Below are 11,834 nucleotides of genomic sequence, written 5' to 3' on the forward strand. Positions count from 1 at the left end.
AATGTGACCCTGAAAAAAAAAAACAGACCCCACCCTGATTAGATTCAAGGTCAAAGGTCAGTGTGACCACAAACACTTTTTAGTGTTAACTGAACTGACCTGACCCTGGTCTGAGTGGTGCAGGCTGATTCTAGTTCAACTTAAAATAACCAGACTTTTATAAACATGTACAACAAATATAATCAGTGATTTACAACATGTTACAACAGTTTTTGACCAAGTTAGCAAAGTAGCATCACTATTATTATTATTATTATTATTATTATTATTATTATTATGATAAACTTTGGAAGTGATAAAAGCAGGAAAAGGTGGCTTTACAGAATAAATGTGTAATAGATGGTTTGAGTTTAAACAAAATACTTGTTTCTATAAACTGTGGCTCAGGAGAAAATAATTTAGTAAAACAGGAATCTGTGCTGCAGCTTCCAGACCTTTTTCCAGCTCATATTAGAAATGAAAAATAACAGAGACAACGTGTTGTCAGATTAAAACTTGTTTCTTTTCCTATGAGATGAGCTGCAAATACTCATGACACCAACTACACAAATGACCTGCAGGCAGCACAGACGACAACAGAAGTTTTTCCAGAGGACAATAAGAATGATTTACCTGGGACAAAGCACTGAACAACAGCCGTGTCCCTCTGGAAACACTTCTGCTGTCGTCTGCTACCGTCAGTGTGTTGGGCTCTCAGGGCCACCATAGAAACCACTGTAGACTGTATGGAGCTTTAAGGTCCTTCAGGATGTTCAGGTGATCCTGACGTGTGCAGTCACACTCACTCTGAACTGCAGTGAAGAAAACAAAGGTATTTATATCATAAAAAATACTTATTTTGATTTTGACCTTATTATGTTCCATCACAAAAGCCTGATTGTTTGTTTTTACTAGAAAAATAAACAATAAATCTTTGGATAAATGAAAAACTACCTGCATGGAACCACTCCACCTGAAGTGTACCTGATCTCTGAAACCTGATACAGCAGGTGAAGAGGAACCAGACTTAGGCAGGACTCCATGTTCTATTTCTACACTAAAATATATCAATAAACCTGTGCATTAAACATAGAATGAATAAAGATAACAGTGTTTGACCTGAGGAACACAGATGTCATCCAGATGTTGTTCATCCAGATGTTCCACAGTCAGACGAGGAGGTTTCACTGAGATGATGTGTGAAGACAGTTAAAGATTCTGACGGAATCAGAACCTGGTCCAGACCTCAGGAAACAGGGCTGGGTCTGTTCTCCGAGTCAGTGTCATTACATCCCACATGGAGGAGACACTGACCTTAGAACAGCTACAGCAACACGTCATGGAGCCGTCAGGAAGCTGATGACGATGAGGATGAAGGAGGCTGTTCCTCCTACTTATAAACCACAGACTGAGCTGATGCAGCAGCTCCAACATCACCGGGGACGTCCACTCTGCTCAGGTACTGTTTCTGTCTCAGGTTCTGTCTCTATCTCTGTCCAGGTTCAGGTTCTGTCTCTGTCTCTGTCTCTGTTCAGATTCTGTCTCTGTGTGTGATTATTTTCATTTATTGATCATCGGAGGTGAATCCAGCTGCAGGATCAATAGAGTTAAAATCAGCTGTAACATTACTGCACAAAGTGATACATCAGTAATTATCATGTAACACGTTATTCTTTCGATGCAGACACTTGTGAAGGCAGAACTTTCACACCAGAGCAGAGCTGCAGCTGTTAATGAGTTTATTGACAAGATTATTCTGACAGTTCATTTCTTTTACTCCTTATTTGTGAATATTTTCAGTTTCCTTTGTCCATCAGAAAACTAAATCTGTAGTTTTGAACTGTTTTACAGACTGAAGGATTAATCTTAGTCTTCCTCCCTGTGTCTAAAAAATAACTGAGTTCAGACTTGATCAATGTTTCAGTCTATAAAAGCTCAGTGTTGATAAATGTCAAAGCATCAGTTCACTGTCAAGCTTCAGACACTTTAACAGCAGATTTCTGTGAATTTTCTCCTGAACAGTGACTTAAATGATTAACTGTTTATCTAAGTAGCTGCTGGTTGATGTTCTGATCAACTAATTGATTAATCAACCAATCACATGTTGAAGCACAATTCTGATCCTAAAGCGTTTCCTCCTCAGGAACAATCGATTCATGTTCTACCATGTTACACTACACTACCCATGAGCCTCGGCTGATGATACCAAATGAGTTGCCATAGCTGCAGATTGAGCAGAACTGATCTGGAATCAGGAAGTGAGGGATTTAAACAGCAGATTGTTGGTTTATATTTTTACAAATCTTTAGTGACAACAGAAAGAGAAGCTCTGCGATTAGCTGTTTATTGGTGAAATGCACCTTGGGAGTCGTAGTTGATTTTTCCGTCTTGTCACTTCATCAAAAAACTCATCAATATCCATAAAATAACAAAAGTGATTCTTCACTCATACTTTATAGTCAGATTAATATTCTGTCACCTGATCAATCACCTGGTCTATCTCATGTAAATTTTTGAATTTGTGTTTTTAACCATATTTAACGATATGATAATCAATATTATCAGCTCATATTTTAATGTTTTGTGTATATTATTATATTATTGATCTTATTTGATTATTAGTAATTATCTGTGTGTTTTCCTGAAGTTGAATGTCATTATATTCAGAACTCACAATGGAAATGAAGGTTTTCTGTTCTATTCTATTCTGTTTCTATTTCGTAGGAATCATGGGAGGGGCACCTGAACCAGACCTCAATGCCTCTGCTTGGCTCCGCCCCTGCATCAATGCCTCCTGTCAGCCTCCAATCAGAGCAGTGTGTCCGTACAACACTGCTCAGCTCATCCTCATTGCCATGGTAACCGCCTCCCTCAGCATCATCACCGTGCTGGGCAACACTTTGGTCATGCTGTCCATCAAAGTGAACCGCCACCTGCGGACCGTCAACAACTACTTCCTGTTGAGCCTGGCGGTGGCCGACCTGCTCATCGGGCTGCTGTCCATGAACCTTTACACACTCTACATGCTGTGGGGCCGCTGGCCCCTGGGGGCCACTCTCTGTGACATGTGGCTTGTTTTGGACCACGTAGTGAGCAGCGCCTCAGTCATGAACCTCCTGATCATCAGTGTGGATCGCTACTTCTGCATGACGTGGCCACTCAGCTACCCAGCGCGGCGGACGGGCAGGATGGCCGGCCTGATGATCGGAGGCGCCTGGCTGTTGTCCTTTGTCCTCTGGGGCCCCGCCATCCTCTGCTGGCAGACTGTCGGGGGCGAACGAGTCATCCCCGATGGAGAGTGTTACACTCGGCTTCTGGCCAGTCCCGCTGTCACTCTGGGGACGACTCTTCCTTCCTTTTACCTGCCTGCCTTCATCATGGTCGTCCTGTACAGCCGCCTGTCTGCGGCCAGCCGCAGTCGCCTGAGCGCCCTGCGTTCAGAGCGAGGCGGGCTCAGGACATCCAGTCCCTCCATGAAAGACTTCCTCCTGAAACGATGGAGCTGGGTGACCAGTGACCCAGGCTCAGACCTGTCTCTGAACCAATCAGAGTCCAGCACTTCAAAGACCAGAAGGAACCGGAGAGCATCCAGAAGTCCCGGAGACACGTCAGAGGTGGCAGATGTCCGTGTGTCTCCTCAGCTGTGTCTCACTGGGACTGCTGCCTACCGCAACAGAGACGAAGACTACAACAAGATCGAGAATGACTCCTCGTCCAACGCGGACCTCCACAGGACGGCATCGTTGGCGCTTTCCGCCTGTCCCAGCTTCAGGTCTGAGGACAGGAGGAGACGACGAGTGATGGAGAGGGAGAGGAGGGTCACCAAGACCATCCTGGCCATCCTGCTGGCCTTCATCCTCACCTGGACACCGTACAACGTCATGGCTGTCATGGCCGCCTTCTGTCATGTGTGTATCCCAGAGAGCCTGTGGACCACAGGTTACTGGCTCTGTTACGTCAACAGCGCCATCAACCCCGGCTGCTACGCTCTGTGCAGTGTCACCTTCAGGAAAACCTTCTGCAGCCTCCTGCGCTGCCGCGGCAGGAAGCTGTGGTGATGCAGCTCAGTCAGGATGACACATCACCTGTGATGACGTTGCTCCGGGTGAAGGTTTGTCACTGACAGGTGTGAACATGTGCTGCTCACCTGAACTCTGAACAGCCTCCTGCTCGATGTTCTGGTCTGACCACCAGTGTGAATCACTCTCACTCTCACACTGTAAATACTACAATACCCATCAGCCTCAGCTGACAATGCCACAAGGAAGAAAACGACGAGACGTCAGTGTTGTTACTGAATTCATCTGAAACTGACCCAGATCACAGACTTGTCACCTGAACATCACCTGCCACTGATCTGAAGCTCTGTGATTGGCCATTTATCAGTGAAATGCACCATGGGAGTCAGAGTTGACTTCTCTCCATCAGGCTTCTAACACAGAGCACTGAAGCAGGAGAATTAAACTGTCACCAACACTGAACACAGTTTACCCCCTGCACACACACACACGCGAGAGAGGCCCCCCTCACCTGGTGGTGTGGTGATTGTAGAGTCCATTGGGGCAGTAAAGCGTCCTGGGCCCCTCTAGTTTAAATCATGTGACACTAATGAAGGAAATCTAAACATTTTATCTACTCACCAGATTTTTCACAATATAAAAATACAGACCAATAAAAACTTGAATACATTTCAGGTTGTTGTCAGATTGTTGTCAAGTTGTTGTCAGGGTTGTTGACGGGTTGTTGTCAGGGTTGTTGTCGGGTCTACTATGTTTGATTTAGTTAACTGTTGTGAATCAGCTGATGATGCTTCAGTGACACAGTCTGAGCAGCAGCCTGAACTAAAGTGTTTAAAGTCAGTGTCAGATTCAGATTCACTGAGCAGCAGCTTGAAGAAAAGTTAATGAACAGTGAAAACTGTTTAGCTTAATTAGCTTCTGATTAATAATCTCATATCTGCAGCTTTGCTGAAAACAGCTTCTGCTTCATTGCGAATCATCCAGGGAACAACATGGGGCCCCTTCAGGGAGGGTTCCTACTGAGATGTGGGGTTCAGTTTGTTGGCCCTCGGGGCCCCTTAACAGCCTGGGGCCCCAAGCAGTTGTTCCCACGCTGTGTCTCAGCTCCTCACAGACCTCTGCACAGTGACATTCATCTAGACCCTAATGTGGTCACGTGACACGCTAACCGTCACCATGCTAACACCTCAGTGACTCCTCCGTGGTTGTTTTGTGTTGCAGTGTCATCAGTCTTCATCATCATCACCATCATCAATGAACAGACCAAACTTCACCGAAACAATGTACAGTATTTAATTTGTTCATTTATACAAGTCTCATCTTCAATCATCAATAATCTATAGTTCAAAAAATAGATTTTATAGAAGATTCAGTCATTTCAGACCATCCAATATATTTTAACAATGGTGATTCTGAACTCGTCTGAAACCAGAACTCTGGACAGTCCAGAGACCGAAATCCTGGAGCCTCGAGTCCAGTTCTCAGAGTGGATCAGAACCTTACCTGGATGTTACTTCAGCTACAGTAAAGGTCTTCAGGACTAACTGTTAAAAAGCTATCAGCTACGAGGACAGGGTTATCATTATCTAGTGGGAGAACTGGAAAAAGCTTTCCACATTTAATCCAGAGAAACACAAGAACATCAAATCAGAAGTTGGTCAAACAAGGAGAAAAGGTGGTTGGTGTGTGTTGGAGGAGTCTCTCGGTTTTTGTGTCTGATGAAGGAAGGAAGACGATTGTTCAGCTGGAGGGGGAGAATTCCCTCTATCGTCTATCCATCCTTTAGTTTGACTTCTTCTCCCCTGTGAAGAGAAACATCAGCTGTTGTTGGTCTGTTTCACTTTCAGTCGGCAAAGAGAGGATCTGAGCCCCTCTTCTGATTGGATGACTGCTATCTGAATAATCCAATAAAAACCAGATTTCTGAGTCCTGACGGCTGGTTTTAAGGCTCAGTGTCTGAATACAGGCTGTGTGCATTTCTCTGTGGACTGAGGCTTTGATACTTTCACAGTATTAATATAGAACCTAGACCTGCTTTATAATCACAAACACATGGACATCTACCTTTAGACTGGATGGAGCTTTAAAGAGTCAACCACTGTTTTATTTATCAGACTCTGCAGCTGCAAACATCTGCAGCATCCTCCCAAAAAACACCAGAACAACAGGTCATAAAAACGTTTTGTTTTGTTTGTTTGTTTTCTGTTGTTGTTGTTGTTGTTTACATTCATTCTTTCTAACATAATGCTGCAGCTGCTCTGTGGATCAGAGCTGTGATTGGTTGCTAGGTTTACATGAACTCAATATTCTGGTTTTTGCTCTTATTCTGAAAAAGTCAATATAGCCTGTGAGTGGTTCGCAGACTCTGATTGAAGCTGTGTTTAAAACAGGTTTGTCCTTCTGTCTCCTCCACCTCAGCCCTGAAAACTGTCGTCTGCTAAGTTTGTGGAAAACACGCAGAGCTTATTGGCTTTAAGAGACACATATTCTGAATGTGCTGTTTACATGTTCACAGACTAACGCATGATGACATCATATCAGCAGGTCGCACATGTCTTAATCTGAAAATAAATTCAGAATAAACAAACAGAACTTCCTGTTTACAGAATATGTCACACTCTGAATAATTAAGGAACATGAGGCTCCATCATCTCCTCCCTCATCAGTGAAGCTATGGAACACATGCTAACAGTTTATCTATTGCTAAATTAGCAACACAGCTAATGCTATGGGCTGTCAGTAGACCTGAGCTAATGAGTCGTTAGCCTGTGCTGTTTTACTTATTTGGCCTGAATGACGTCATGGTGAATATATCAGCGCCTGATGTGTCAGTACAGTCACAGTCGGCGCTCTGGAGACAGATGTTACAGCTGTGGTTTGTCTCAGGACAGAATTAAAGGACCTGCTGTGAGTATGAATTTAATCTTTTCTAATCCATTTATTTTCAGATTGAATGTTTGAGTTACTTTGATCAATAAATTGTTTTAAAACGTCAAAGATGAGCAGAGTTTTCCTCTTCACTGTCTCAGCTGGTTCTGTGTTGAACCTTCAGGTCTCACCTCGGGTCTTCTTGACTTTGAGGGAGCAAGGTTTGGACACCTTGACGGTGGTTTGGCACTCGGCGTTGAACAGCGCCCTCTTCAGGGTTCCTGATCGACTCTTGGTGTTGGTGGTGGCGTCGCAGGGACCCCAGGGCCCGAACTTATACTTACAGTCACCTGAAGAGATGGACAACATTCACACCTGTGACACACTGACTGTCTGAGAGGCTCATCATCGTCATCATCATCGTCACTTTAAACTGTCCCCGTGTCACAGACTCTGCTCTGACAGACGGAGGAGAGGCTGGACCTTCATGGAGACAGGAAACCTGAGGGATTCTCTCCGGTCATGACAGGAACTTTAAAGTTCACCTCATCAAACAGATAATCTCACAGCTGCACTTTTTAAAATGTCCAGTAGATTTATGATAAACCCAGAGTCAAAGGGTCACTTCCTGTAATGGCCCCAAGGACCTGGCCCCTAAAAGTGAACAGGAAATTCACTTCACTATTCTAATATTTGCACTGGTGTTGTAACCTTAAAATAAATATTCACAGGCTTTTATCATTTAGTGTCTCAGCCAGTCACCTGTAGTTATGATGTTTGCTCCACCTGCTCAGGAAACTTTACTAACATGAACTTCCTGAAATTTCATTGGATCAAAACTGGTTCTGGATCTGCTGTGAAAGTTAATTAGAAATTACTTCAGTTCTAAAACCTAAAAGTCAAAGTGAACTAAAGTCCTTGATGCTAAAGTCTCAAACTGAAGCAGCTGCTGTGTTTGATTTACTCTCAGGTGAGCAGCACCTGTCAACGTCACTCTTCTTCTGTGGTTCCTTCAGCTGTCAAACACTTTGAGATGAACGTCATCTCGACTCAGTTTTGACAGAAACATGGTTCACACTCGTCAGAGGAGTCACTGTGGTTTCCATAGCAACACATCATCAGGATTTAAAGCTGCAAAGGTGTTGGATCAGTTTTGATGACACAGTCGATAGAGAGGAGAATGAGAGCAGCTGCATTATTGTGTTTGACCAGCAGGTGTCACCGTCCATCACCCTGCAGGTGACTGACTTCATGAGGACAGAGAAACTAAATCAGATTCATGTGGGAGCAGAAACGATTGAATCCTGTACAGGTGAGTTTTTACCTGCTCACATGTTCCTCTCTGGACAAAGTCTCATCTCGTGAACACTACTGTGTGTGTGTGTGTGTGTGTGTGTGTGTGTGTGTGTGTGTGTGTCAGGTGTGTGTCAGGTGTGTCTTACTGATGTCCTTCTTCCAGTTGCAGGGGATCCTGCAGTGGATCTTGTCGGTGCGGTCTTTACAGGTTGCCTCTCTCAGTCCGTCTCCACAGTCTCCGTGTTCGGGGACACACTTCCCGTACTGAGTGTCTGCGGTGGAGCACTCTGAGGCCGGCCTGGACTTATCATGTTTCCCTGCTGGTGGAACAGAGTCACAGCAACACCTGAGTCCTGACACCTTTATTTTTACACCTCCCTCCAGACACAGACAGAGATTCTGCTTTGAAAGTTCAGGTCATTAAAAATTATTTAAGCTCCATATCCTTCTCCCTAATGTAAAAATGTGGTCATTTCTAGAGCTGGACACCAGATGTTTCCAGATCAGCTCCTGCCTGCAGTGAATCCTGATGTTCAGACTGTTTCACTGTGACACTGAAGGAAACTGAAAAACAGGAGGATTCTCAGTGAAGTTCTGCAGCCTCTGTTTCTCTGGAGCTTTATTCTGGAGGGACATCAGAGATACTGATATCCTCAGGAAGTGATGTCACACTGAGCCAGATAAACATGAGGCTCAGGTCTGAGGGTTCGGTTTAGTACAGGAGAGTCTGTGAGTCGTAGAAATGAGCCGTGACAGAAGAGTTTTGAATTGATCTGTCTGAGTGTGAATCTGAGGATCTCCTGCTGAGCTCCGTCAAACCTGAGCAGCTGAGTCCACTTAGTGTGGTCTCCAGTGAAGCGTGACTCGTTTTGTCTCAGCAGGAAAGAGGAGCTGGTCTCACTCTCTAACCATCTAGCGCATTCTGGGAAACATGAAATTCAAACAGAGGCAGACGGCAAAATATTCCCATAATAATTCAGCACATAACAACAGCTGCAACATGCTGCACATCAGATCCATCATCTCTAACAGTCAATGAGCAACAAGCACAACTCAAGTGACATTTATACAAATGCATTATGCATTGTATGTTTAATTTTAGATATTCAATTTGATACATTTGTGATCAGGATCTATCAGGAACAAATTTCTCCACAGCTCAGTGACATGTTCATTTTCCTCTACTTTCATTTCTACTGCTCCACATGTCAGAGACATTTATGGTGTTTTTTATTCCATTTATCTTGTGACAGTTACACTGCTATATGCTGTAACATTCACATGCTGATTACAACATGATATGACTGAGTGAGATTATCTAGGCTGGTCAGGAATCATGGATCCTGATACTCTTCATACTTCTGTGCTTTGATTTCACACAAAGCTTTTTACTGCAACAGTAACACTGTTGTTCTCGATCTGAATTCTTCTTATTTTTTCTTCTTCACGTGATGAAACGTGTTACGGTGTAGTTCAAACAGTTCTGCTGAGTGTTTCCATTTCTCTTTATTCTCTGCTCCACAGTTTTGATTAACAGCTGCAGAAAAAGGTTTTAGTCTCCACCCTGAAGAAAAGTACTTCCTCACCATTAGATGATTGTTGTTGTCATGGTCACAATAACAGTCATGGATAATAGAAACAACAGTCACATGGGAATCGAACACGGCTCTCCTGGGTCATATTCATCCATCCACCCCAACCTCCTCCTGACGTGGACTTTGTCGCTCTATAAACTACGTCGCCGCACTTTTCCCTTTGCTCCTGTCATCATGACTACGACCACTAGATGTCGCCTAGCAACAAAACCTGACTATGGGTCATAGTAACCTGCTGACAGACGACCTTTGACCTTGTTTGTTTCAGAACAGTCTCACTGACTTTTCCTCCGGCGCCTCCATCAGGTCACATTTTAATCTGTCCAGTGCTTTAGTTTATGATCAGATTCCTGATCAGCCTTACAGCTGATTAATAGCCTGTTAGCATGCTAACATGCTAAGCTAAGAGGGTGAAGATAGCTGTGAAGACAGCTGCTTGTTCAAATCTCACCTCTGTGGTTCTTGCCTCTCTTGTTGGCCTCGGTGCTGAGCGTCAGGGCCAGGACCAGGAGCAGCAGCGTCACTGAGAACAAACTTCGCATTCTGCACAGACACATGATGGAGATGATCACAACACAACACAGTAGAGCCATGGTGATAACACACTGCAGGCAGCCAGGGGCAGCGGAGTGGAGCCGGCTACCCAGGGCGCTGACATCAGGCGGGGGGGCTCCGGAGTTTTTATTTTTTTATCTAGAATGTGAAGAGTTTAAATTATTATCGTCAATAACAGTAATGATGATAAACAGGGGGGCCCTCTGACAGGACCCAGATCTTTACTCCTGAGCTCAGACCTATTTCACATCTGCAGAAATCTGCCTCAACTTACAAAGTGTTTTTATGTCATGTGCCAGCTGAGTCGGGGCCTTGGGGCCTCGGGGCCAGATGGTCCAAATTTAGTCCAAATAAAATCTGCTCCCTTTTTAGCTCGGCCCCCAAATCTCACAACGCTTAAACCCAATAATCTGAGCATTGTAGTGAAGCAGCATGAGGATTATAAAAGTAGGCTAATGTATTCACACACTGCTGCTATTGTCACCTCTCAGTCGTTATCTGGTTTATTTCTGCTCAGTGTTTGATGAGCATCGCAGCGACAGCTCCACCGGCTCTCACCACAAATGTAGTTCAGGCTCTTGGCTCCGCTCTGACAAAAAGGGAGTCAATTACCCATAAAGCCCCTCTCTCCCTCTTTCCCTCTCTGTTGTTATTGTGCTGAGAAATGACAGCCTCCTCTTTTAGGCCTCCATTAAAGCAATGGCCCTCTTTCACATGTCAGCTGGCAGAGCAAATCCTGTTCTTCTCGCTCCTCCTGCTCCTTTTATGAGCAGAGACCCGGCTCTCAGCAGGCCTCCAGTCTGTCCTCCATCAATGAAGGGGAGGGGTGGAGGGGAGGGGTGGAGGGAGCGGGTGAGGAGGCCAAGCAGCATCTGAAAGAGCCCTTTAGATTTCCCCTCAAAAGAATACTGATTCATTGGCCCAAAACAAAGCCTTTTCTAGCCTGGTTCCATTTCTCTAAAGCCCAACACAACGTCTTAGGAGCTGCACCCCCCGTCGTCCCCCATCCTCCACCCGCCCAGGCCGGACCGCCCTGAATAGAAACTTATTTGCATACGAAAACAATGAGATCTTAGCATGAAGAAAAGGAGTGGGATGCTCCCTTTGGTTGAAAACTAGGAGCAACATTTAGAGGAAGTTGCTCCTGAATCTCAGGGTTCACTCTCACATCCGGAGCCAAACATGAGACTCAGCTTCCTGCTGCAGAGCTGCTGCTCTCAGGCCTCTCAGACTGCTGGAGGAGGAGGAGGAGGAGGAGCAGCAGTCTGATCACTTCTGGAACTAGTTCTGACACTTCACAGCCACAAACAGAGAAAATAAAGATGAAGCAGATTCTGATTATCCGATGAGGAAAACCAATGGTCCAATCAGGGAACAACAACAACAACCACAACATGAAGGTTGCGTGATTTCACCACGGACTCAGATTAAAACACTGATGACAAACTGTCAATATTTGTTTCCTACATGTCCCTCCAAAATAAAGCTGGAGAAACATTCCCCTCTTCAAAATAAACCTCTT

The 11,834-nt window shown here is 44.6% G+C and overlaps 2 protein-coding genes across 3 annotated transcripts in view; one reads left to right on the forward strand and one right to left on the reverse strand.

Annotated features, from left to right (window-relative positions):
• The first annotated feature begins 66 nt into the window (after positions 1–66).
• LOC139608381 (muscarinic acetylcholine receptor M4-like) lies at positions 67–5,125 on the forward strand. Its single transcript, XM_071462060.1, has 2 exons — positions 67–1,438; positions 2,704–5,125. Exons 1-2 carry the CDS (start codon positions 1,339–1,341, stop codon positions 4,035–4,037), a joined length of 1,434 nt encoding a protein of 477 aa, XP_071318161.1. The 5' UTR covers positions 67–1,338; the 3' UTR covers positions 4,038–5,125.
• A 142-nt stretch (positions 5,126–5,267) lies between these two features.
• The window catches only part of LOC139608389 (midkine-B-like), a 6,926-nt gene continuing 359 nt past the window's right edge, over positions 5,268–11,834 (reverse strand). Inside the window, exons 2-5 of one of the 2 annotated variants that reach the window (XM_071462082.1) lie at positions 10,209–10,300; positions 8,309–8,479; positions 7,058–7,216; positions 5,268–5,800 (exon numbers count right to left, since the gene is read on the reverse strand). In XM_071462082.1, coding sequence (XP_071318183.1) covers positions 5,781–5,800; positions 7,058–7,216; positions 8,309–8,479; positions 10,209–10,299 — 441 coding nt within the window. In that variant the 5' untranslated portion in view covers position 10,300 and the 3' untranslated portion in view covers positions 5,268–5,780. Of the gene's footprint in view, positions 5,801–7,057; positions 7,217–8,308; positions 8,483–10,208; positions 10,301–11,834 lie in introns of both variants that reach the window. The other variant, XM_071462073.1, reaches the window with a different exon arrangement.

Source organism: Trachinotus anak, unplaced genomic scaffold, assembly GCF_046630095.1.
Source record: "Trachinotus anak isolate AG129_WGS33_773 ecotype Australia unplaced genomic scaffold, CSIRO_AGI_Tana_v1 ptg000002l, whole genome shotgun sequence".
NCBI lineage: Eukaryota > Metazoa > Chordata > Actinopteri > Carangiformes > Carangidae > Trachinotus > Trachinotus anak.